Source organism: Arachis hypogaea, chromosome 17 (assembly GCF_003086295.3).
Source record: "Arachis hypogaea cultivar Tifrunner chromosome 17, arahy.Tifrunner.gnm2.J5K5, whole genome shotgun sequence".
Lineage (NCBI taxonomy): Eukaryota > Viridiplantae > Streptophyta > Magnoliopsida > Fabales > Fabaceae > Arachis > Arachis hypogaea.
This window is the reverse complement of record NC_092052.1, coordinates 45,176,869-45,203,878: the sequence shown is the minus strand read 5'-3', so window position 1 is coordinate 45,203,878 and position 27,010 is coordinate 45,176,869. Positions and strand designations below refer to the sequence as shown.

Here is a 27,010-nt window from a genome sequence, read left to right as displayed (position 1 = left end):
TTTTGCAATTTTTGAAAAATCCTTTATAAACTTCCTATAGAATCCTGCATGCCCCAGAAAGCTTCTGATTGCCTTAACATTGGCAGGTGGTGGTAATTTTTCAATTACTTCAACTTTAGCTTGATCCACCTCTATTCCCTTATTTGAAATTTTATGCCCAAGGACAATCCCTTCAGTCACCATAAAGTGACATTTTTTCCAGTTTAAAACTAGGTTGGTCTCTTGGCATCTTTTCAGAACAAGTGCTAAATGGTTAAGGCAGGAGCTGAATGAGTCTCCAAATACTGAAAAGTCATCCATGAAGACTTCCAGAAACTTCTCTACCATATCAGAGAAGATAGAGAGCATGCACCTCTGAAAGGTTGCAGGTGCATTACACAGACCAAAAGGCATCCTTCTGTAGGCAAACACTCCAGAAGAACATGTGAATGCTGTTTTTTCTTGGTCCTGAGGATCTACTGCAATTTGGTTGTAACCAGAATACCCATCCAAAAAGCAGTAATATTCATGACCTGCTAGTCTCTCTAGCATCTGGTCTATGAATGGTAAAGGAAAATGATCCTTTCTGGTGGCTGTATTGAGCCTTCTGTAGTCAATACACATATGCCACCCTGTAACTGTTCTTGTAGGAACCAGTTCATTCTTTTCATTATGAACCGCTGTCATTCCTCCCTTCTTAGGGACAACATGGACATGGCTCACCCAGGGGCTATCAGAAATAGGATAGATAATTCCAGCCTCTAGTAACTTAGTGACCTCTTTCTGCACCACTTCCTTCATGGCGGGATTTAGCCGCCTTTGTCGTTGAACCACTGGCTTAGCATCATCCTCTAATAGGATCTTGTGCATGCATCTGGCTGGGCTAATGCCCTTAAGATCACTTATGGACCACCCAAGAGCTGTCTTGTGTGTCCTTAGCACTTGAATTAGTGCTTTCTCTTCCTGTGGCTCTAAAGCAGAGCTTATGATTACAGGAAAAGTGTCACCTTCTCCCAGAAATGCATATTTCAGGGATGGTGGTAGTGGTTTGAGCTCGGGTTTAGGAGGTTTCTCCTCTTCCTGAGGAGTTTTCAGAGGTTCTTTTATTTCCTCTGGTTCCTCCAGATCAGGCTGAACATCTTTAAAAATTTCCTCTAGCTCTTATTCGAGACTCTCAGTCATATGGACCTCTTCCACTAGGGAGTCAATAATATCAACGCCCAGGCAGTCGTCTGATGTGTCTGGATGTTGCATAGCTTTGACAACATTCAACTTAAACTCATCCTCATTGACTCTCAGGGTTATCTCCCCTTTTTGGACGTTAATGATGGTTCATCCAGTTGCTAGGAATGGTCTTCCTAGAATTAGAGTTGCACTCTTGTGCTCCTCCATTTCCAGCACTACAAAGTCAGTAGGAAAGGAAAATGGCCCAACCTTGACAATCATGTCCTCAATTATGCCTGATGGGTATTTAATGGAGCCATCAGCAAGTTGAAGACAGATCCGGGTTGGTTTGACCTCTTCAGTCAAGCCAAGCTTTCTGATAGTGGATGCAGGGATTAGGTTGATGCTTGCCCCAAGATCACATAGAGCTGTCTTGGTGCAGTTACCCTCTAATATGCATGGTATCATAAAGCTCTCGGGATCTTTAAGCTTTTCTGGGAAGCTTTTCAGAATGACTGCACTGCATTCTTCAGTGAGGAGAACTCTTTCAGTTTCTCTACAATCCTTCTTATGACTCAAGATATCTTTCATGAACTTGGCATAAGAGGGTATTTGCTCAAGTGCCTCTGCAAACGGAATCTTTATTTCAAGAGTCCTGAGATAGTCTGCAAAGCGGGCAAATTGCTTATCCTGCTCCTCTTTGCGGAGTTTTTGAGGATAAGGTATCTTGGCTTTGTATTCCTCAACCTTAATTACTGCAGGTTTATTTCCTACAGAGGTAGGTTGAGAAGCCTTCTTGAGGGATTTATTATCAACACTTGCAGGTGTCTGATTCCTCACTGGCATTTGAAAGCCAGGGTTGGAAGCTGGAGTGGCGTTAGACGCCAGCTCCTCATCTGTTCCTGGAGTCTGAACGCCAGTTCCTTGCTTGTTTCTGGCGTTGAACGCCAGTCCTGAGCATGGTCTGGGCGTTCAGCGCCAGCCTTCCACCCCATTTCTGGCGTTTTAACGCCAGAATTATCTTTTCCTGGGCTCTTACTGTCCTCAGATGAATGTTGGGTTGTTTGCTCAATTCTTGGCTTTCTGCTGCCTTGAGGTGGGGTATTTAATGTTTTCCCACTTCTTAATTGAACTGCTTGGCATTCTTTTGTTATTTGTTTTGACAGCTGCTGCTTTGTTTGCTTTAATTGTTCTTCCATATTTATATTATCCATCCTTGTCTCTTGTAGTCTCTCCTTGAATTCGGCTAACTGTTTTGTTAGAAAATCTAATTGCTGATTGAATTCAGCAGCTTGTTCTGCAGGATTGAGTTCAGCAGTTACTGTTTTAACCTCTTCTTTCATGGAAGGGTCACTGCTTAGGTACAGATGCTGATTTCTGGAAACTGTATCAATGAGCTCTTGAGCTTCTTCAATTGTCTTTCTCATGTGGATAGATCCACCAGCTGAGTAATCTAGAGAAAGCTGAGCTCTTTCTGTAAGCCCATAATAGAAGATGTCTAACTGAACCCACTCTGAAAACATTTCAGAGGGGCATTTTCTTAGCATCTCTCTGTATCTCTCCCAGGCATCATAAAGAGATTCATTATCTCCTTGTTTAAAGCCTTGGATGTCCAGCCTTAGCTGTGTCATCCTTTTTGGAGGAAAGTATTGATTCAGGAATTTTTCTGTCAGCTGTTTCCATGTCTTTATGCTAGCCTTAGGTTGGTTATTTAACCACCTCTTGGCTTGGTCTTTTACAGCAAATGGAAACAGTAATAATCTGTAGACATCCTGATCTACTTCCTTATCATGTACTGTGTCAGCAATTTGTAAAAACTGTGCCAGAAACTCTGTAGGTTCTTCCTGTAGAAAACCTGAATACTGGCAGCTTTGCTGCACCATGATAATGAGCTGAGGATTCAACTCAAAGCTACTGACTCCAATGGAGGGTATACTGATACTACTCCCATATGAAGCCGTAGAGGGGTTAGCATATGACTCCAGAGTCCTTCTGGACTGTTCATTTCCACTTATATCCATGATGGAGAAAGGGAGATGATGTAAAAAAAAATTATTTTTATTTATTTATTTATTTCGAAAATGAAATAAATTAAAATAAAATAAATAAAAATGGTTGAAAAATTTCGAAAAATTGAGGAGAGAGAAAGTGGTTAGGAAGTTTTGAAAGGGATATGATGATTTTTGAAAAAGGTTTTAAATTTTGAAATAAAAATCTGAATTTTAAAGGTAAATTTTGAAAATTTGCTTTAAAATAGAGAGAAAAGATATTTTTGAATTTAAAGAGGAGAGAGAAAAACAATAAGATAGCACAAGATTTAAAATTTTTAGATCTAATGCTCCTTGTTTTTGAAAATTTTGGAGGGAAAACACCAAGGAACACCAAACTTAAAAATTTTAAGATCAAGACACAAGAAAAACTCAAGAACACTTTGAAGACTCACAAGAACACAAGAACATGAAGAAAGAACACCAAACTTAAAATTTTTAGAAAACCAAACTAAAATTTTCGAAAACCAAAGGAAAATCAATAAGAAAACACCAAACTTAAAGTTTGGCACAAAATTTAATAGAGAAATTATTATTTTTTTTTTTAAAAAGAAGATTTTGAAAAGAGTATACCAAATTGCCACAAACTTAGACCAACGCTCTAGCCAATTGGGCAGTAAATGTAACACTTGTTTTGAAGAAGTATTTTTTTAAATAACTAAGAATGAAAGAAATATTTTTTTTTGAAAACTAATGTTTTGAAAAGACACAGGAAAACAAGAAGAATCACAAAACAAGAAAAACCAGAGATCAAACAAGAAAAAGTCAATAAATAAAAAAAAAAATATATAATTTTCGAAATTTTTTTTTTTGAAAAAAGAAAATAAGGATTCTAGAATTTTAACCAAAAACAATAATAAGAGACTCTAAACCAAAAAGAAAAATTTTTCCTAATCTAAGCAACAAAATAAACCGTCAATTGTTCAAACACGAACAATCCCCGGCAATGGCGCCAAAAACTTGGTGCACGAATTGTGAATCACACATTTCACAACTCGTACCACTAACCAGCAAGTGCACTGGGTCGTCCAAGTAATACCTTACGTGAGTAAGGGTCGAATCCCACGGAGATTGTTGGTTTGAAGCAAGCTATGGTTATCTTGTAACTCTTAGTCAGGATATAATATCAATAATAATTCTTAGTTTTAATTGTAAAAAGTCAAAGGGCATAAAACAAATAACTGTTACTCAATAATGGAGGATATGTTGGAGTTTTGGAGATGCTTTGTCTTCTGAATCTCTGCTTTCTCCCTGTCTTCTTCTTCACACACGCAAGGCTCCTTCCATGGCAAGCTGTATGTAAGGTCTCACCGTTGTCAATGGCTACTTCCCGTCCTCTCAGTGAAAATGGTCCAAATGCTCTGTCACAGCACGGCTAATCATCTGTTGGTTCTCGATCATGTCAGAATAGAATCCCTTGATTCTTTTGCGTCTGTCACTACGCCAACAATCGTGAGTTTGAAGCTCGTCACAGCCATTCAATCCTTGAATCCTACTCGGAATACCACAGACAAGGTTTAGACTTTCCGGATTCTCATGAATGCCGCCATCAATTCTAGCTTATACCACGAAGATTCTGATTAAGAAATCTAAGAGATACTCATTCAATCTGATGTAGAATGGAGGTGCTTGTCAGGCATACGTTCATGGATTGAGGAAGGTGATGAGTGTCACAGATCATCACCTTCTTCATAGTGAAGCGCGAATGAACATCTTAGATAGGAACAAGCGTGTTTGAATGGAAAACAGAGATAATTGCATTAATTCATCAAGACGCTGCAGAGCTCCTCACCCCCAACAATGGAGTTTAGAGACTCATGCCGTCAAAGGGTACAAAATTCAGATCTAAAAATGTCATGAGATACAAAATAAATCCCCAAAAGTTGTTTAAATACTAAACTAGTAACCTAGGTTTACAGAAAATAAGTAAACTATAATAGATAGTGCAGAAATCCACTTCTGGGGCCCACTTGGTGTGTGCTGGGGCTGAGACTAAAGCTTTCACATGCCTGGGGCTGTTTTGGGCATTCAACGCCAGCTTTGGATCCTTTTTTGGCGTTGAACTCCAACTTGCAGCTTGTTTCTGGCGCTGGACGCCAGAATTGGGCAGAAAGCTGGTGTTGAACGCTAGTTTATGTCATCTATCCTTGAGCAAAGTATGGACTATTATATAATGCTAGAAAGCTCTGGATGTCTACTTTCCAACACAATTGGAAGTGCTCCATTTGGAGTTCTGTAGCTCCAGAAAATCCACTTTGAGTGCAGGGAGGTCAGAATCCAACAGCATCAGCAGTCCTTTTTCAGCCTGAATCAGATTTTTGCTAAGCTCCCTCAATTTCAGCCAGAAAATACCTGAATTCACAGAAAAATACACAAACTCATAGTAAAGTCCAGAAATGTGCTTTTTAATTAAAAACTAATAAAAATACACTAAAAACCAACTAAATCATACTAAAAACTAAGTAAAACATTGCCAAAAAGCGTATAAATTATCCGCTCATCAACAGCCCTCGCCAACCTAACCTCCGTGTGATCCCATCGCCACCGCCTACCTAACCTCCTTAGCACCAGACAATCACAATTAATACAAACAAGTAAAACACAAATAATATTCATATACAACAAGTAGTTCAAGAAGCAGATAGGCATGTTATACAATTAGGCAAACTCAAGTAAATAAAGCAAGCAAGCATATAGAAGATGCACATGATGAATGTCTGCCCTATTGGCTGTGATATCACATTGTCGGTTCAACTTCCAACCCGACACATCTCCATGGAGACGTCGCCCTTCGGAATTCTCATATGGGAACCCCCGAGATATAGTGCTCGGATCACTGTCCAGGTATCGGCGCCTGCATGCTCTATAGATCCGAAGGGTTGCAAGCGGGATCTATTGCCACCGACCTCACATCTAAGGGCAAGCGGGACGAACCACCGCCCTTACACTGCCGCCGCTACCTAGAACAGGCAGGATCCAACCTCAGCCCCTGCCCGAGCGCATGGCGTCTCAAAATCTCAATAAAAGTAGTACAGTGGGTTTTAAAAACATTTTTAGCGTAAGATGGATCCATCACTTCATTCAGAGCCCTCGACTCTTCTCAACCACTGTTCATTCTCATTTCATTTCCAAACTCAACAGTTCCTTAATTCTCATCTCATTCATCAACCATTCTTCACCTACCATTGGACCACCTTCAGTACGCCAGAAACCTAGGCCTCCGTTTTTTCTAAACTTTTACAAACAAACATCAAATAAAATCCTTAGCTTATTTCCCATATTCTCAAACTCAAAAGTAGGCCTAAAAGATTTAAAATGGTGCTATAGAAGCTCACAACCTTGTTGGGAAGGTGAAATAGTTGAAAACAAAGTTTAAATTTATGAAACAGGGCGTGTGCGTCTGCACAGGGGTGTGCGTGCGCACGCCCAGGAAGATTTTGAAAGTGTGCATACGCACAGGTACTAAAATTTATAAAGTCTGTTCACTCGCACAAGCTGTGCGAGGGCCCCTAACAGATGTCCCTTCCCGACTTGTGCGTGCGCACAGGACTGTGCGTCCGCACAAGTCGTAATTCTTCATTGACGTGCGCGCGCACAACCTATGCTAGCGCTGCCACCAGAGCCCTTTCCCCTGCCTGTGCGTACGCACAGGTCTGTGCGTCTGCATAGAATAAAATTTTCGCAGGGTTGTGCGTGCACACAAGGCTGTGTGTGCGCACATATCAGAAAATCCTAAAATTCTGCAACTTTTCAGAATTTCAGATTTTTAACACCAACTTTGAATGATAATAACTTCCACTACAAAATTTTAAATTTCACAAACTTTATATCGATTTAAAGGGTTTTTAAAGATCTTTAATTCTAGACAAATTTCATCAGATTTTGAAAATCGAGGCAAAAGTTATGATCAGACAAAGTTCACCAAAAATTCATTTTTACCAAATGCCTCAAAACTCCAATTTTTCTAAAACTCACAATTCAAAACCAAACCAACCACAACCCAAACATTACCAAAACAACATAAAAGCCCATACCCTTCCTTTTTCCAACTCAACCGTCCATAATCCCAATTACATTACTCAATACCATCAAATTCCTTACTCATCCACATCCAAAACCATCATAAATAATCTTTAACCAACATCAAACATCAACAACTACTTCAAAATCCTCATCACTTAACCTCAACATTATCAAGCATTATCCATATTCATATTACCACACTCAACATACACACTCACCAACATCAACCAACATCACAATTTATAATTAGCACCAATAACATCAATATTCCCCCATCAACCTTTATAATCATTAAATACCAACAACACCATTATTCATCATCAATCCTTAAATACCAACAACCTCATCAACAACACTAATCATTAATACTCATTAACACCACAATTCCTAATAATCATCCTCAATCACAATAATCCAATACAACCCACAATTATCATCAATTCACATATAAATATTCATACACCAATAACATTCAATCCTATCTTAGGGTCAACTAACCTAAGTGTCCATAAACATTACATATTACATAGAGGAAACCGAAACCATACCTTGGCCGATCCCCAAAATGTTCCAAACATCAAAATGAAGCCACCAAGCTTGCTCCAATGCCTCAATCAACTCTAACAAACACCAAAACTCAATATAATATCACATATATATACCAACATCAAAACCTAATATACACAAAATAACTAAACACAAGGGTTTAGAGAAACCTTACCTTACCCAACGTGATTAGGAGTAAAATCTAACATTTACCCGCTACTAGGGATCACCTAAACAAGCAAAATCACAAAATCTACTAAAAAACTAAACTTAAAAATGTAGAACTGCTAGGGCTGAAAAATGGGGTGAGAGCTTCAAATTCTTACCATATTTTCTTGGATTGAAACGTAGAGCGCAACAAGAGCTTCGCGTGGCCATAAATGGCTCGTCAATCAGAACTTCAGATCAAAAGTTATGGCTTCCAGAAGGTGGAGGTGAAAAGTAAAATCTCTCGTTTCCTCTCTTCCCCTAAAATCGCGCCTCCCTCTCTCATATGGGTGGAAATGAGCTGAAAACCTCATTTAATGAGGGTTATATATGTTGGACTTGGGCCCACTTGGGCCCGGTCCAACCCGCTAAGTATTTTTGGTCCGTTTGGCCCACTTTGGGTCAAAACCTTTAAGATTAGTGCCCGGTCTTCGATTCTAAGTTATTTTTGCCTTTTTAAAACAATAAACTAATTTTAAAAATATTATTTTCCAAAATACGCAGTACTGGATAGTCTAGAGCCAATACTGCCAGCTCAGAAAAATTCACTGAAATCAAATTTCACATTTTTATTTTCAAATTAAAACTTCTAAAATTTTGAATCTATTCCGGGCACTAAGATTATTTTATTAAAACGGTTTTACGTGAAAACGCGGTTTCTTACATCAATGCTTGTGCTAGTGCATGTGCAGAGGACGAAGAGCCTTCTCTAGCAGTGGTGTTGCCACCAATACCTATCTGTTCATAATAGATGGCCATTTGCTACCACATCTGCTGAATCTGATCCAGTTCCTATCTGAGCTCCAGTATCAAGGAATCTGCCTTTGCATCATGGGTATCTCTCTCTGTCATGCGTGTGAGAAGCTCATTATACCCTCTCTTCAAGTCTATAGTAGGGCTGGTGGTTGAGGTGGACGAATCCTTCACGGTGGAGGTACAGAGGTTGCTGATGATGAACAACCTTAGCTTGTAGATATGGTTTTTGTACGACTCGGATGCAGTCTTGTGCTATACCGCATTAGGATCGACTATGGAAGCAGATATGTTGTTGTCATTCTCCCCACTCTATTGAGATTGCTGGGCCACAACCTTCATGTTTTGTGTGTATAATTTCTAACACATAATATGCAAATGTTAGGACGACAACTAAATAGTGTCAATATTAGTTGAAAATGATTATATGTTGCTGATCAATGAAATAGAAGGAGCAAAATGTGAATGTCTCTTTGGATAGAAATGCCTCACAGATGCTATATTTGATCCTAGCACGGTTCTTCACAGTTCGCTTGAATAACTCAATCAACCTCTCAAAAGGATATTGACAAGTGTTAAACATCGATTTAGAATGTTCACAAGTTTAAAGTTTAAGTTTTGTTGTAGCTCTAAACCGGAATTCAATGCTCTTCAAAGTTTAGTTTATATGTCACAAATTCAAATCAATACCGGAGTTTAATTCCAAGTCGTTCTCCCTAAGAATCATAATCGAGTGCATTATCATTAGCTACAGAAAAATTGGAAATTTTGATCACAATTAACGTGAATTTAAAGTGCAAGAAATTAAAGAAGCAATGCAATAAGTAAATATCAAAATTAATTAAACTAGGAGCAATTAAGATAATTAACTAGTAAAAGAAAGTAAACTCAAATGCTAAAAGATCTTGGCAAGGGTTGAGAGTAAAGAATCACTATCCTTGTCATTAACCACAAACATGGCAATTATGAAGAGTTAATCCCACTTCGTCAATCTCTACACATTAAGGAAAGTCAAGTAGGCGTAATTAATCCTAATCCATACGTCCTAAATAACTTACTAATTGAATTAGTAAAAGATTAGCGTCAATAGAAACAAGATTAATTAACAACCCTAAATTATTAATCAATATTGGACATCAATAACTTAAGGTCTTAACCCTCAACTCCAAGCCAAGAGAGAGAAAAACTACTTCATAACTAATGTAAATAATTTATTAAACAATTGGTGTGCAAAACATAAAGCATCATAAATTGTAAGAATTAGTAAAATCTACAACTACTAATTACAAGAAATGGGCAATAGCAACTCAAATAAGCAAGAATAAAGCATAAAAACATCAAATTCATTAAAAAGAAATTTAGAATTCAACAAATAAATGACAAAATAAAGAAACTAGCAAGAGATTTTAAACAAAGTAAAGTAGCAAATAAAAAAATTATAGACTAAAAAGTATAACTAGACAAAATTAAACACTAAAAATAGAAAGAAAATCCTAAGAAACACTAAAACTAGAATACAAGGTTCTAAAAGCTAAGAAAAAGAAAAATGAGTGTGTATATTGATGTGTGTCTTCATCCCCTTCATTCATTGCTTCAATAGCTTCAAAAATGTGTTGGATTGAGTTAAGAATGTGTTGGATTGGCAGTTTTGCAAAATCTTCATTTCTTCATGAATTCTCCACTTTTGCATGCTTTTCTTCCATTTTTCAAGTCATCCTTGCCTTCCAAATCTTAAACCACCACTTGAACAAAAATATTAAGGCATCGAATGAGATAAAAAATAGAATTAATCTGATATTTTTAAAGAAAAAAAAAAGCATATTTTAATCTATTAAATACAAGTAGGAGAAAATTCACAAAATCATGTATTTACAATGAATAAGTGCAAGTTAAGTTGATAAAGTTCACTCTTTTCAATCTAAAAATCATCATAAAATATGGGTTTATCAACTCTCCTACACTTAAACAAAAGTATGTCCTCATATTGTAGATCATTGAAGATGAAATTAAAGGATGACAACGTTCATTAAAAGCAATTACCAAACACTTATTCAACTACTCTATCTAATTCTACCTACTCATGCCTGCTTCTACCTACTTAGTTAAGTTAAGGCAATTTTCAAGAACATATATAAACATAGAGGGCCAAAAGCAATATAACGATCAATTCAATCCCATGAATCAATTTGAGTCTTAAAACAAATTTAACAAACTTGCAAGGTAAGATTTTCATGAGAAAAGAAAACATAGAATTGAGTAATCGAACCTTTACCAGATATGTTTACTCTCTTATCACTCTAGTGTATAGGGTTGATTCACTCGATTCTCTCCTAACCTTGCTTTCTAAGACTTGTTCTTCTTCTAATAATCAACAAATATTTAATGTATACGTACAAAGGGATTTAAAAGTTGTAATGGGACTAGGGTAAAGATAAAGATGTATATGGTCAAGTGGACTAGAAATTTAAATCATTGATTAGCTTAAATCTCCACCTAACCTTCAACAACCTACTTGACCCTATTTCATGAATCTAGCTACATATGACTCACTTGTCACACACACTATACATTCTTTTTCAATTCACATTACATATACCCTTACTTCTAAGAATGTCATTTGAAACGACATTTATTACTTTCATATATATATATATATATATATACATTTGTCTTCTTTTTCATATGAGTAAATGAACATGCCTTTAACCATGTAATGTATGTATGTGTTTTTCAATTTTCAAAGTTTTTAATCGAAACACCTTTATTTTTTCACCAATGCTTTTCTTCCACCCCCTACACTTACATTATGCAATATTCATTAGTCTAAACTAATCCAAATTTAAATTAATACATTCATGATTTTTTACTTAGAAAAATATTATACTAAAAATTAAGAATAAAGGAGACTAATAATAAGGGTCAAATTGATTAATGGTGATAAATTAAAGGGTAAGGCCATTTGGGTAAGTGGATTTAGTGTAAAATGATGGCCTCAATCATTCAAATGTATACATTTAAAATATATTGAATATCAATAATAAAACAAGTTAAAGATTACAATTATAGAGAGAGAATAACATAACACACAAGAAGAACACTACAAGAGAAACGGAGCTTTGCGGCGATTTTTTCACCGAATTGAAACCGCCGCGAAACAGCACGCCAGCGAATTAGGGACCACAGTCCATAAAGGTGCAGGGAATGCATTTTTGCGGCGGTTTTGAGCAACCGCTGACATAATCACCGCTAAATGGAATAAGTTATTTGCGTCGGTCTTAAAACCGCTGCTATTTGGAAAACAGGTTTTTTAAAAAATTGCGGCAGTTAAAAAACCGCCGCAACTTTGATGTGGGTTTTTAAAAAAAAACTGCAACGGTTTGAAACCGCTGCAATTTTATGCATGAATTTTAAAAAAAATACGACTAGGATTGGTTTGTTCCATTTTTCTTTACTATAAAAATCCATATAAAACTTGTAATACAACTTGCATTAAAAACTATATCCACGTTTGGATTGTATATCTTTTCAATATTCTCATTCATTTCTAACATATAAATATTGGTGTATCATTAAAAATAGAGCTGATATTATTTTACTTTCTTAGCACTAGCCTACAGAATAATAAAATAAAGCCAAACTATAAATATTTCAAGTTAGCAAAGTGAAATACAAAGGTAAGTGAAAATATTAACCTTCAAATGTGATGAAACCTTCTCTACTTTTATGAAAACTCCTAAAGATTCAATAACAAGAGTAGCCCAAAATCACCCAAGTGATCTCCACAAGATCTCTAAATAGTAAAATAAATAATTACTCAGTTAAATCAAATAATCATATAAAAGGAGTAACAAAGCAAAAACAAGAAATAACAAATTACAAAACTACCTCTAATGGAAAGGACAAGTGAAAAACACCGTTAAAAAAAAAATAGTCTGGTGTATATCCTTTCTAAGGGTAAAATACTACTCTATCTTAGAAAAAAATATAATATATGAATTAAATTAAAACTTAACAAGCAATGCACTACTACTTAATAATGTAAGAATGAAATATGGCTCAATTGATCAAAAAGTACAAAAAATTTACTTGATATAATGACCAATAAGATCATCATCGGTCATGACTCATCTCTCACTACAAGAGAACCGTGGTTTTGCGGCGGTTTTTTATGATTACCGGCGATTTTAAACCGCCGCAAAATCAAATGCAGGCGGCTAAGGGAAACGCCCTGGATATTGGCGCGGGGATTAGGTTTTGCGGCGGTTTCTAGAAACCGCTGGTATAACCGCCGCTAAATGAGAGTGCAACGATTTCGCGCATGTTTACCGGCGGTTACGGACTGCCGCTATTTAACACGATTTTTTTTAAAGTTTGCGACTGTTTGGCGGCGGTTTTAAAATGCTAATTTCAATACAAATTTAAAAAAAATTTGGATTTTCCTTTTAAAAAATGCTGATTTTTTATTTAATTTTAAAGATACATTTTTTGGCCTTTTTTGAATTTTTTAATACTATAAATCTTAATATTTTTCATTTTTTGAATCTAAACTTGTGACAAAAATAACAAAATTAACTGAAAAATAAAATAATATATTTATCATTTGTGTTGCCATGTCTCGCCTTGAAACTGTCAGAGATACATTGGTGGCAGCATATTTGAAAAAATCAAAATTCTCTATAAGTCAGAGCCAAAACAAGTAAACTACATGATCAGAGAAGAACATCATCTATACTTCCAAGAGATCATCATTCATCAAGAATAAAATTATCAACTACTATATAAACATGTCAATAGTGTCTCTAACAAAGAAACCAACCTTCCACCCATACCTCCTTTTACAGTCAATACCTAATTCAACTTTGTTCTCCCGGTGAACCTGAAGTGTAGAAAGAATATGAAGTCATTTTAATTTTTTAAAATTCAAATTAAATTTGGAATTGAAATCTTAGATACAATGATGGTGATGATGACTTACTTGAATCAAATCCATGTAGTTCATTCTGTACAGGTGATCCTCGGAAAGAATCAATACATCCTCAATGTTCCTTGCTCTTGGATCCTATAGCAAATAATCATTGTCATTAATTAAAAAATGGAACTAACAACACTTTGTATACGATATGTCAACAGAACAACATATATAGCACATACAAAGTTTTATATTCTCTGTCAACAAGCAAGCAATTAGACTATATGTGTTAAGATTAATATATGAAATAAAGTACATGATAATGAAATAGCTTAGCACCTTAAATAGCCAGTAGAACTGCCTTACAGGCATCAACAGTATCCTAAAACCAACTTTGACCCTCAATTAAGCTACCAAGTTTGCTCTTCATCCTTTTTCATGATGCACAATAATTCAAGTATTCATACATACACTACTGTCCACGTCCTTAGTGTTATATGTGGCACATTTAGAATTCATGGTACCTTGTTTACATGTTTAGGTATTCTTAGTTTTATTATGGTTCTTGTTGGTTTGATTATGCTGGTTCTTTTTTGTTTCTGGCTGTATAAAAAAGTAGAGGTAGCTAAGTAACTCTAATGCTATGCATTGCATTATGGTTTCTGATTATTTGTTAATGTACTTCTATTTTTTGTTTTTACCACATTGTAAGGAAGTTGTTTTGTATGCTAGATATAATACAGGGGCCAATTATCAGAATATGAGAAGTAGCTCTAGAACTAGGTGCATTAGTTAAGTTATGAGTGTTTAACAACTAAACTAATAAGTTTAAGGGAAAAGAAAACAATCAGTAACAGCAGCTATAAACACCACAAATTGAATAGCATACTATTTCTTGTAATCTGAAAGTAAGAATATCATTTTAGAACATGAAAACTCATAAGGTTTCCTTTTGTGTTCAGAGGATAAAAGAGTTTTTACAAAAAGGTTCAACATAACTAGTGTAAGCACATGCATAAAAGAATTATTTATCTTCTAAATAAATTATGTACTAGTTCTTGCGGAGGTCTTTTATTTTGATCAATAATAGAACTCCTCTCCTCGGTGATCTTCGAAATAGGATCCTTTGCCTGAAGTAATAAGTCTGGAACAGATAGTAGAGATAAGATGGTATTAATTATGAGTCTCATATAAGATAAAGCTAGTTTAAGTGTAGAATTATTAAGTGTTTATAATATACCACAGAGGTAATAAAGTAATTAGTAATAAATTATTTTGTTAAAAATTTTATCGTATAAACATAAATAAGATATAAACATTCTAGTTATTAATAAAATATATTTTTATTAATAACTAGATAGAATACTTACTTTAGATTCGATCAGTGAAACAAACTTCATTCAGATCTTTTAAATTGAATTGGAACATATTTTAATTTGAAACAAACTTATTTCAGATCTTATCGCACTATAAGAAATGGAGTCTACTAGTTCATTTGTTCAACCATTACAATCACTAATGTAACTAAAATGAAATGAAATGAATAAATGGTCTTATCACACTATGCTTTGCCCGTTATTAACAAAATAAGGTCTTATCATAATAAAATAAGTTCTTTTCCTCACTGAGAAAACAAAACAGAGCTCTGGGAATATAGTTGGCTTAGACATTGCAAAGCATGTTTCAGCGATAGATGCTTAAAAGCATTGCAAAGCAAGTAAGAGTATAAAAATATTTGTTATATAAAGCTTACGTATTTCTACTAATTAATTTGTTATACCACTCCATTTTGATGCGCTTGATCTTTATTTCTCTCTAATTTAAACATTAGTATGATAATATTCATTCATTTCGAACAAATGCCGACTAAGATATAGTAGATAATAACAACTGGTGAAACATTGTCGAAATTGTTCGGATTAGTATGGTGAAACATATTCAAAACACTTGGCATATTGTCGAACACTTGGCATGCAAAAGTATAACCAACACAAAATAGCACTAACAAGCATTCTTTGCAACACCAAATCAAAATTCAGCACCAATGACATGAAAAATCAGCAGCATTTCGCAGGGACTCAGCAAAGTATCAGTCAATCAATCCAAACAAATTGAAATTCAAACTCAAGAAGCTCTTAACAGCATGTTTAACTATGTATAAACTAACACTAATTCTAACCTAAACTCAACTAACAGCAGCAAATAATCCTAATCAAATCAAATTAACACTAAAATCAACATATAACTAATCCTAATTTAACTAAAACAGAGAAGAAAAGGTGATCTGAGAACCTGAGTCGAAGAACAGAGCAAGAACTCGGAGAGAGAGATGCAGTGGCAGTGACCAACCGCTGGTGCGTTTGAACTAGAGTGGCTCTATTATGATTCTACGACTGGGAATGAGGGAGGCTGGAGGGAGCTAGAGAGCCACAGTGCGAGGTTGCGAGGAGGGGAAGAAGATGGTCGCGGCCGCGCTGGATGGTAGCCGGCAGCGAGACAGAGAAGGCAGGAGGCAGGAGACAGGGGAAGAGAAAGAGAGAAAGGGTTTTCACGGTGGTTGTTCGGCGAAGGTGGAAGAAGAAGAAGAAGAAGAAGAAGAAGGTGGTGGTTCTGTGGTTCTGACGGAGATGTTGAGGGTGATGATCGATGGTGGCGCTGCGTTGGTGGTTGAAAAGAAGCTAGGGTTGGAGAAGGGGGAGTGATTCAGACTTTAGAGCTCTGGACTTCTAGTCGAGGGGGTGACGGGGCACTTAGGGCGCTGGCTTTATCTGATTCTTTTTGTAGCAGAAGCTCAAATTGCTATTATAACCGCCAGTATCTTATTAATTTGCGGCAATTTGATAAACAGCCGCCCATTCATCGTTGCTATTGTCCGTATTTGTTGTAGTGTCTTCACATAATTTCTGGAACCACCGTCAAACCTGAAAAGAAATAAAAAATAACTTGTTGAACGAATAAGTGAAACAAGGAACTCCCAAACACACATAAGATAGAAAATCTTATAGCACATTACCATCTTGAGAATCAGTATATACGAAAACATGACATGAGTCTCAGTCCAAAAGATTCCCAAAGACAACAACAAACACAGGAAATATTTTCATCTTAGGAAAAGACATAGTTTCTCAACATCTCTCAACACTTTGTTTCTTTTTCTTTTTTTTATTGTACAAAACAATTTAAAGCATCAAAATTGAGTATAGTTAATGGGTATGTTGAAAATAGGCATAAACAGCTAAAATGGACATAAACAAGCACATTTAGCATTTAAATTACACAATCAATTAAAACCTCCAAAGATAGAAGAATTTTCAAAAAAGAGAAAAGAAAAAAATTCAAATAAATTATATAACTCTGCATCTTTGCTCCTCTTTAAAGAAGAACGTGGATATACTAATAGGGATATATTAAAGAGAATGTTACCTTTAATTCCTCAATTGGAAATTTTTCTTGAGCATTCTGTATTTCTATCACTTGAAGGCTCAAGTCTCACTATGTTGTGTTCAAACTATAGTTTATGTTCTATAATTTCTTATTCAAGTAAGTTTAATAAAAAACTCTAACTCAAATTAATGGGATACCCTAAAATCATTTTTTTGGAAACTTATTATTCTAACCAAGTAGCTTAAAACTTAAATTTTTTTAAAAAAGAGGTTGGATGAAAATTAAAATTCTAAGTTCTTTTTCCTATTCTCTACTATTCCAATTCATCACATACATAAGAAAAAAAGACCTAAATCTTATTATCCATATTCATCTAATCACAACTAAATATATATATATAAAAGCCATATTTCATGAATCTCACTAAATATTAGAATTTTTATAAAGTATCAAAATTAAGAACTATAAGTATTAATAATAGTAATCCATACCAAAATTAAGAACTATCATGATAAAGTATTATTTTGTCCTAAACATTTATATATGGTAAATATCAAACTGATCCGATCCTTAACAACCCTTTCGTTCTATTTACTATATTATCTAAAATGTTTAAAGAAGAGTCAATATTAATTATCCTCATTTTTAATCCTATAAAAAATACTAATGAATCATGTATATCTTCTTAACAACTTTAATTTTGTTTTTTATGCAATATTACAAGAAGAGAGAAAGAAGAGTGGAAGGTGACATATGAAAGAACACTGAAATACGTTAAATTATACCTCTTAGCTAAGAAGAAGTAATATAACAGAAAGCTAAACAAATATACTAATAATAAACTAACAGAATAAAACTAACAATATCTATTCTATCTCATTCCTTTAATAATCCTAAATCTTTTATAAGTTATTTTTTTATTTCTATGTTTTTAACTTTATTGTTTTTAACTAATTTTTAATTTATTTACAATGATAAAATTATAGGATTTTGCTACATACAATAATATTTATTTATATGGTATCACTTTTATTGGTAATTTTTTATTTAGTTAATGGTAGGATTAACATTCAGTTGCAGGAGGATGGCCAAGAGGACGATGCTAATTATTACAAGGTACTGTAGTTTACTACATCGTTTATTTCATTTGATAATTCTTTTTTTCATTTTGTGCATTTGAGTGTATTTTTTTTTATTGTTATTGACTTTTTTTTAAGTTGTACTGTTGACATTTTTATTAATTGTTTAAATAAAACAAAAATGATTTCTTTTTTTAATATTGTTGGAACAAATAATTTTATAATAATTTAGATCATCCATATTAAATTATCAAAAATTTATATTATGATTCAAAAGTATATTTGTATTTGTATTTATAAAAGTTATAGAAGATTTATTTCGGTCTTCTTCAACCAAAGCTTTCTATATTTTTGTTAAGGCTCAATCGCAGCAACTCCTCTCATAGAAGCTTTGATATGTTGGGGACCAAAACCCTGAATTACTATTTATATTTGAGTGTGGGTGTGACACATATTAAACCCTAAAATCTAAATAAAATAGCATATCTTTATTTTCATTTAATTCTAAATCAGAATAATAATGATTTATTTAATCACAATAATTGAGATCACCGTTAAATAAATAATATAATATAAAATAGTTAATTTGTGATAATTAATATATGTATTGTCTATAAATAAATTAAAAAATATATTTTCTAACATTTATTTAATGTTTTAATAAAAACAATAAATATTTAGAAAGATGGATTTTATTTAAAATATTTTTCCTATTTTTGTCGAATGTTCTATTAAATATATCCGAAAGTTACATTTTCATTATATTTTAAAGATAATAAACATCGAAACTATATGTTGGATTTTGCGTGAGAAAAATACGACAATAATAAATGAGTTTATTCGTCAATGAGTTCGTCTGATAATAAAATCGACGGCAAAATAAATTATATTCATATTTATATTAAAAATTTGCCAATAAATCCAATAATTAATACGTAATTTTGTCATAGTGAAAATGTGTGAGACACAATTATGACAAAAAGAAAATGTTAGGAATAACAATATTATTACTCAATCTAATTGTTGGATCAAAAATGATATTTTACCCTAACTATTATTATTTAACCCATCTAATAACTAGCAATGATGCAGTTATGTAGTGATTATTGAAGATAAAATAAATTCAATGCTTTTATATTATACATTATTTTATCTAAAAAATACTATATATACTAAAAATTAACTATAAAAAATAAGTTACTAAATTAACAACCAACATATATTTTATAAGTGTGGATAATTTAATAATTAATTTTAAATGAATTCAGATTTTTTAAATTTTGTTTTTCACTTGAAAAGATAAAATATGATTTTTTATTATTTATTTTATAAGTGAAAAAAATATTAAAAAAAATTTAAAAATAAAAAATTATATTTTATTTTCTCAAGTAAAAAAAAAAATTAGAAGATGCAAATTCATTTTGAATATGCTTGTTTTTAACCAGTGTTGTCAATTTACTTTTGCAAAACTAGCTAATTATATTAAAAGATTATTTTTTTTGGTGTCTATATTAAAAGATGATTTAATATATATAAGAGGCACGCGTGATTTGTCCTGAGTATAATATATAGACAAACCAAGTCACGTTCTTATAATTAATTTATGACAACTTTGCTCGATAATATATATATTTCACACAACCCCGCCATCAAAGACCAGCATCATCCCCCTTTTGGAGATTAAAACAAAAAAGAGAGATGTTCAGTGCTAAGAAGTTAGCAGAATCATCTAGTAGTAGTAGTAGTAGTAGTGTGGTGGGTCTTCCCTCAGAATATGTGTATCTGAAAAATAATAGCGATGAGAAATACATTATTTTGGACGATGAAGAAGCTCAAAATATTACAATTCCAACGATTGACTTTTCACAGCTTATCTCTTCCAATTCCTCTGACCGTTCTAAGGCAATCCAACAATTAGGCCATGCCTGCACCCACTGGGGTTTCTTTATGGTAACAATATTCAACCTCAAATATTATATATATATATATATATATATATATATATATATATATATATATATATATAAGGTTTGATTATGCGTGTCATGATACTACTTCTTTCAAAAGTTTAAGTTGATATAAAGAAATACATGAATAGTAATATTTCTGGCACAATTTTTTTTTTTTGCAGTTTCCATAAATCTTGTGCATATGATTTTTTTATGCTTTTTGAGATCAACAAATACCGAATTTCAGACTTTTAAATCACAGAAGTTCTAATATTATATTATGATACTATATTACTTCTTTTAAAAATTTATGATAAAAAGAGGCACATGATTATGAATGTTTATATTTTTAACCGATTGAATTGCAATTTCCTCAAAAATAATTTATCGACTGTTACAAAATCATTTGAAAAGATAAAAGTTTTTTTGCGTTTTTACGTAATTATCCTTTTAAATTTATAGTTACATATATATATTAAAGGATCATATTGATTATTTATTTTATTCTTGAACGTACGTATTTTTTTGGTATGTAAATTGTAGCTAGTTTTTTAAAAGAAGGCAATCTTTTTAATCAATTATCGACCGACAACAAACCCTTTTTTTTTTTTAATTTGGACAATCAACAAAGGTAAAAAAAAAATGTTCTTTTTCCTTGTAACATTACAATAATGTATTTGAAAAACAGCCACAACTATCACATGCATGTAAATACATATATAAAGTAATTCAACTATATTATTATAATCCCATTGCTGCCATTTATAATCAATGAATAGAATTAAAAAGAAGAGTTCCATTCTGTTAACTTCTATCAATGATAAAACACTTGTGAATTCTTGACTAATATTGCAGCTTATCAATCATGGAGTGTCAGAGACACTGAGGGAGGAGCTGCTTAGGGCAAGCCAAAGCTTTTATGATTTGCCTGAGCAAGATAGAAAGCAATATGAAGGAGGGAATATATTGGATCCAATAAAGTGTGGGACAAGCTTCAATGTCAATGTGGAAAAGAACCTATTGTGGAGGGATTATCTCAAATGCCATGTTCATCCTCGTTTTCATGCTCCACTCAAGCCCACAGGTTTTAGGTATGACTCTCTCGCTAATAAATAATAATAATTAACCGAAAAACCAACAATAATATATTTAAGTAAAACTCACACAGTTGTCTTCATTTAAAATTAATAATTGAGAATGTTAGATAATGACAATTCTCAAATATCAATTTCATATAAAAATAATTACGTAAATTTTTATCATACATTTATTGCATAATTTTAAATTGTGATTATCATTATATTGCAATGAAAAAAAAAACAGAAAGTAAGTAAATTTGACAATTGTAATTGTAGTTATTAATACCAATATTATGACCGTTTGTTATTACGGACCACAACTAATAATCACAAAAATAATTGAAAACTAATAAAAAAATCAGTACCAATCAGTCTAAAATTATTTTATATTTTAAATTATTATTTATTTTATTTAATATTTTTAATTATCACTGAAATAATTAAATAATTTATTATAATAAATATATAATTATGAATATTACCTAAAATTATAAATATTAAATTAAATAAAATAAATTTAATTTTTTGGTTTTTTTAGCATTGTAAAAATGTTTGAAGACAATAAAAATTAATCTAAAATAATTTAAAATTATCTTATTTTATATTTTTTAATTATCTTTGGATCAAAATAATTGCATATTATTATCATTAAGTTAAATAAGATCATTTTTAGTTAGTCTAGTAATTAAGGAATGAAAAATAAAGTTAGCGGTAATTAAATAAAGAATGTTAAATAAGATAACTTTCTATTGAAGGCTGATTTTTTATTTAATTTTTTAAAATAATTATGATGCAAATAGCTTTTTTATTTTTATTTTTTTGGTCTTTTGATGTGTGTACCGTGTTTAATTTAAAATTCATCTGTTTGTCAATTCAATTATTAAGAGCTTACTAGTTCAGCTAGACTCAATAATTTCAAAGGAGCGTTTAGGTAATATACAATAAAGTGTTTTTTTTTTTTTTTTTTTTTTTTTTTTAAATTTAGGTTCTAGAATATCAACAAAATCAATTTACAGGCATTTGCCCCTTTCTACCTACTCCATTAACATAAAATTTTCATCAGTACTGTATATAGTTTATATAATTTCTATTTTTCGCAGCTTAATTACACAAAGCTAACCTTTTTTTTTTTTTTTGAAATAAAAAGCTCAACACAATAAGGTAAAGCATTAACGTCTTAACAAAAAGTACTAAACAGATAAAATAAATTAATTTGATTCTTGATTCTTGAAAATTCTGTTATTCTTTTTTAACTAAGTGCTCCAAATGATAACAATGAAATCAAACCCACCCATATATATTTTATTAATTTGACTGCATATTAATAATATTAAAAGATAAAAATAATGTATTTTCCAACAAAATAAAAAAAAATATTTATTTTGCTGACTAAATAAAAAAGACATTAAATACACAAATACATATTTTTTATTTTATTTTATTTTATTATTTGTTTTTTGGAAGAAGGGATTTAGGCCCAAATTTGGGACCCAATGCAACCTGATTTTGCAGGGTCTGTTATGTTTTAAAAGTTTACTATTAACAATTAAAATTCAAAATAATATAAATATTAAAACTAACCGACGAGATTAACATATTATAAATTACAAATTGAAAATTTTTAATTTTAATTTTGATTATTTTATTTGAATTTAAAGAAAAAAATAAAACAAACCCGATTTTTCAGTCCCCTAAAAAAGATATATTTGTGTATTTGAAGTTTTTTTATTTGTTTTGAAAAATATTATTTTATTTTTACGAAAAATTTACTAATTCTATCGGTGTCGGCTAGTAAAATAAAGAAGAGCGTGATAGCGATTAATGATTCAATAATCCACTCATCACTTGAATTGCACGTTAAACAAAACTAATTGATTTTTAATACATTAGATCCACTGTATCTTTTTTGTTTTCTGTGGAATTTTTTAATTTGGTATGCAAAGATTAATTTGTTGTTAATGTAAATTTTATTTTAGGTTTTGTCATTAGTTAATAAATTAATGCATATATAAAATAAGATCATTTAGTTTCCTATAAAACACAGGTACAAATTCAACAAGCGACTATTATTTAGCTGGTTTTATCTATTTCATAATTTCGAGATTTTGACTAATTTGTTGTTAATATAAATTTTATTAGGAGGTTTGATTGAGCAAAGATTTAATTATACTGTTCCCTGTTTTAGGTCTATGGTTAACGTCCAATACTCGATTTTGAAAAGAGAAAACACTAAAATTAATTTCTTCAACTAACTTTGTGATATATTCATTATATCCTTATGAGAAAGCCTCTTTGCCATTTTCTTTAAAATTTGAATAATTTGAGACTGACTACTCTTCGAAGATAAATTAGTTTTTTTTTTTACCTGAATAAATTAGTATTTTTATTTATGTTGGTTTTCATTAAATTTTTGCAGCAAAATCATAGAAACATATTGCAAAACGAGTAGGGAGATCGTTGGAGAGTTACTAAAAGGAATATCAATAAGCTTGGGCCAAGAGGAAAACTACATACACAAAGTGATCAATTATGAATCGGGCTTCCAAATATTTGTTATTAACTTTTACCCACCTTGTCCTAAGCCTGAGTTAGCAATGGGTCTACCTCCACATTCAGATCATGGGCTTCTATCCTTATTGTTGCAAAATGATCTTCAAGGGCTTCAAGTTCTTCATAATTGCAAGTGGATCCCTATCCAACCTTTACCCAACTCCTTTCTAGTTAACACTGGGGATCACATGGAGGTAAAGCAATATTCACTCAAGACCCCCAAACCAAAAAAAAAAATAGCAATATTCACTTTTTCATCAATTTATTTATAAAAAAATATTATTTAAAAAAAAACAATATTCACTTTTTCATTCAATTTATTTATAAAAAAAATATCATTTAAGTTCTTTAACGTTTATTCTTAATTTTCTTCCTAACATTTAAAGGATCATTTTAGTAGGATTATATTACGGTGATTATGTCACACAAAAAAAAAATTATAGTGACTATAGTACTTCAAAAAATATTGCTAAAATTAAAGTCACACTGTTTATTGTTAAACAACTCGTTAAAATAGTATTACTTCAAAAAAGTGTTCCTAAAATGTTAAAAAAAACGACTTTAATTTTAACAACATTTACATAATTACTATAGTTACTATAGCATAGTCATACTAAAATCTACCATGTTTAAAATATCTTATTTTTATTCCAAATTTTTTATTTCATCTTATTTTAGTTCTGTAATTAAAATTAAATTTTTTTCCTTCTTACTTTTATTATTCAGCTAGTTTCACTAGAATCACACTAAAAGAGTATTTTTAGAAAAAAGAAAATCATACGGAACAAAAATAATTACAATTTTTGCCGTTACTTAAAAGAAAATCATACGGAACAAAAGAGTATTTTTAGAAAAAAGATTTTAAATTTTGACTAAAGAATTAAACCAAGATAAAATAAGACATTTGAGATAAAATAAAATATATAAAATATTAGAGATGAAATTAGAATTTAGTTTAAATGATAGAAACTAAAATAATATATATTTTATCCTTTAACTAATTTCTTTATCGATCTGTATATATTTATAACAGCATAATAAAAAGTTTTCACGTGATTAAACTTTTTCATGAAGATATTAAATACATCCATATACAGTACTGTCTATATAGTTTGGTTGTTCAAAACTAACAAATATAAACTACTTTTGGCATCTAGTCCATGAAAATTATTTTAAAATATATATAGTTGATTGTTTATGATGAATTATTTAATGCTCAGATACTGACCAATGGAAAATACAAGAGCAACATACATCGTGCTATTGTGAATAATAAAGGTACAAGAATTACCATAGGTGCGGCACATGGGCCACCGCTTGACGACACTTTTGGCCCTGCAACTCAGCTGCTTGGGGAGCATGATCTCCCTTTATATCAAGCCATTAAATATAGAGATTATATGAATCTTCAGCAAAGCAATGCATTGGACAACAAGAGTTGCTTAGATCATGTTCGCATTTGAATTGAATGTGTGTTTCGTGTCATGCTTGTGTTTGTAATTTGTGATTGAATTGATTGTGGGAATGAAATTTAGACTTATCAGCTTGTCTAGTTGAAAAATAAATGGAGAACGATAATTACTGTATTGTATTGAATTGAATAGAACAGTGAATCTTATATATGTTTGTATCTATTTTGACTTGTATACAAGTAAATAAAGTTACTATGCATAACCAAAACAAAACAAAAAATGTTACTATGCAATTGCTTCAGTACTACGAAAACCAGAGGATAATTACTTTTTGTATATGACGAATGTTATGTTCCTTTTGCATATGTAGAAAACACGTGTTGCAATCACTAAAACTTGGACAGACATGTTCTGGTCTACTAAAAGTTTATTTAAAAATTATCTTTTAAAAATTAATTTAATAAATTATTTTTCAAAACAAAAATTTTATAACTAAAGTTCATACAAATCGAATCCATTAGATTTGAATTATGGGAGACGAAACAAATATGTAAATCGAAGTCAATCCATTCGATTTATTAGCATTTTAACTATACACTTAGTTCGAATTCATTTTATTTTATTTTCATTCAACAACATTTTTCACCTAATTCGAATTCATTGGATTCAATTTACTACGTGTTTCGTTAAATCAAATTTAATCAATTCGATTTATATAGAAATGTATTTTGAGACTGTGGCGTTGTATTTTCTGGTTTGAGACATTTAGATAATATTGATGTACATTTAGTTTATTGAGGTGTTTTACCCTTAATATTATCATTATCAATAAATACCATTATACCACCATTATCGTTATCACTTTTTTTCTGTCACTGTCTAAACAACCACCTTCATTTTTTTACCACTGTTAATAACTTTTGAACTAATAAAAAAAAGTAAAGTATATTTTTTATTCCTAAAGTTTGACAAAAATTTTAAAAATACTTTTAAGTTTTATTTTGTTTCAATTTTGTCCTAAACATTTTTTATTTGCATCAAATATATCTTTGACGGCTAATTTTTAAAAAAATTTAAGACCAATTTAACAATAATTTCATAAGAACAACCCTCAACATAAGCAAATCAAGCATAATTTGCATACATTATTATTAGATTGGTCTTAAATATTTTGAAAATTTAGCTGTTGAGTGTATATTTGATGCAAATAAAAAATTTGTAGGACAAAATTAAAACAAAATAAAACTTAAGAGTATTTTTAAAATTTTTGCCAAACTTCAGGAACAAAAAGTATACTTTATCCTAAAAGAAATTAGTTAAATAAAATAACCTAAGATATTTAACAAACATTAATCAAAATTTAGATAAATAAAATAGATTAAATAACTTTTTATAAAAAAAAAAAAACAAAAGCAAAGAACACTCCATCAACAAATGGTCCTAGCTATTTATCTCCAACAACTGCAAGGTCTTCCTTACATCTTTAGTTTAATTAAAGATCCACCAGCAAGGCTAGTAGCGATTGTTGTAACCTCGAGCTCGAAGATGATGAAAATGACGAAGATCTTAAACAAGAGAGGCAAAGGCAGAAATAAATCGAGAAAAAAGAGAAGAAGAATGGCAGATCTGAAAGCTAATGGCATTAGAGACGATTGTAGATGCGACACGGAGCAGCAACAATGGCGGATTTAAGCATAAACAAAAGTAGATGCAACAAAAAATAGAAGAGGTGGGAGAATAGCTAAAGAAGAAGAAGAATAAAGGGAAATAGACAAAGATGAAGATGAGGAAGAGAAAAAATTTAACTATCTTGAAATAGGAATAGACCAAGATGAAGAAGAAGAGAAAGATGGAGGTGGCAAAATAGAGGATTTGAGACTCCCTGAGAAAGAAGGAGTGGAAGGGGATGAAATAGGAAGGAGGATAGT

The 27,010-nt window shown here is 31.7% G+C and overlaps 1 protein-coding gene and 1 long non-coding RNA gene across 2 annotated transcripts; one reads left to right on the top strand and one right to left on the bottom strand.

Moving 5' to 3' along the window:
* Positions 1-13,288: 13,288 nt before the first annotated feature.
* LOC112766658 (uncharacterized) lies at positions 13,289-16,630 on the bottom strand. The gene is made up of 4 exons (XR_003184478.3): positions 15,922-16,630; positions 14,682-14,773; positions 13,696-13,779; positions 13,289-13,596 (listed from the first exon to the last, which is right to left on the bottom strand). It is a non-coding gene; the product is annotated as an uncharacterized lncRNA (long non-coding RNA).
* A 3,089-nt stretch (positions 16,631-19,719) lies between these two features.
* LOC112767450 (2-oxoglutarate-dependent dioxygenase 19) lies at positions 19,720-25,304 on the top strand. The gene is made up of 4 exons (XM_025813308.3): positions 19,720-20,042; positions 20,897-21,132; positions 23,537-23,864; positions 24,891-25,304. Exons 1-4 carry the CDS (start codon positions 19,791-19,793, stop codon positions 25,131-25,133), a joined length of 1,059 nt encoding a protein of 352 aa, XP_025669093.1. The 5' UTR covers positions 19,720-19,790; the 3' UTR covers positions 25,134-25,304.
* Positions 25,305-27,010: the final 1,706 nt, after the last annotated feature.

What these genes read in the sequence shown, in the direction of transcription:
- LOC112767450 (XM_025813308.3), top strand. Translation starts at nt 19,791, where the DNA reads ATGTTCAGTGCTAAGAAGTTAGCAGAATCATCTAGTAGTAGTAGTAGT. An exon ending in CCCACTGGGGTTTCTTTATG is followed by an intron (nt 20,043 to 20,896) that starts GTAACAATATTC and finishes CTAATATTGCAG; the next exon opens with CTTATCAATCATGGAGTGTC. An exon ending in ACACTGGGGATCACATGGAG is followed by an intron (nt 23,865 to 24,890) that starts GTAAAGCAATAT and finishes TTTAATGCTCAG; the next exon opens with ATACTGACCAATGGAAAATA.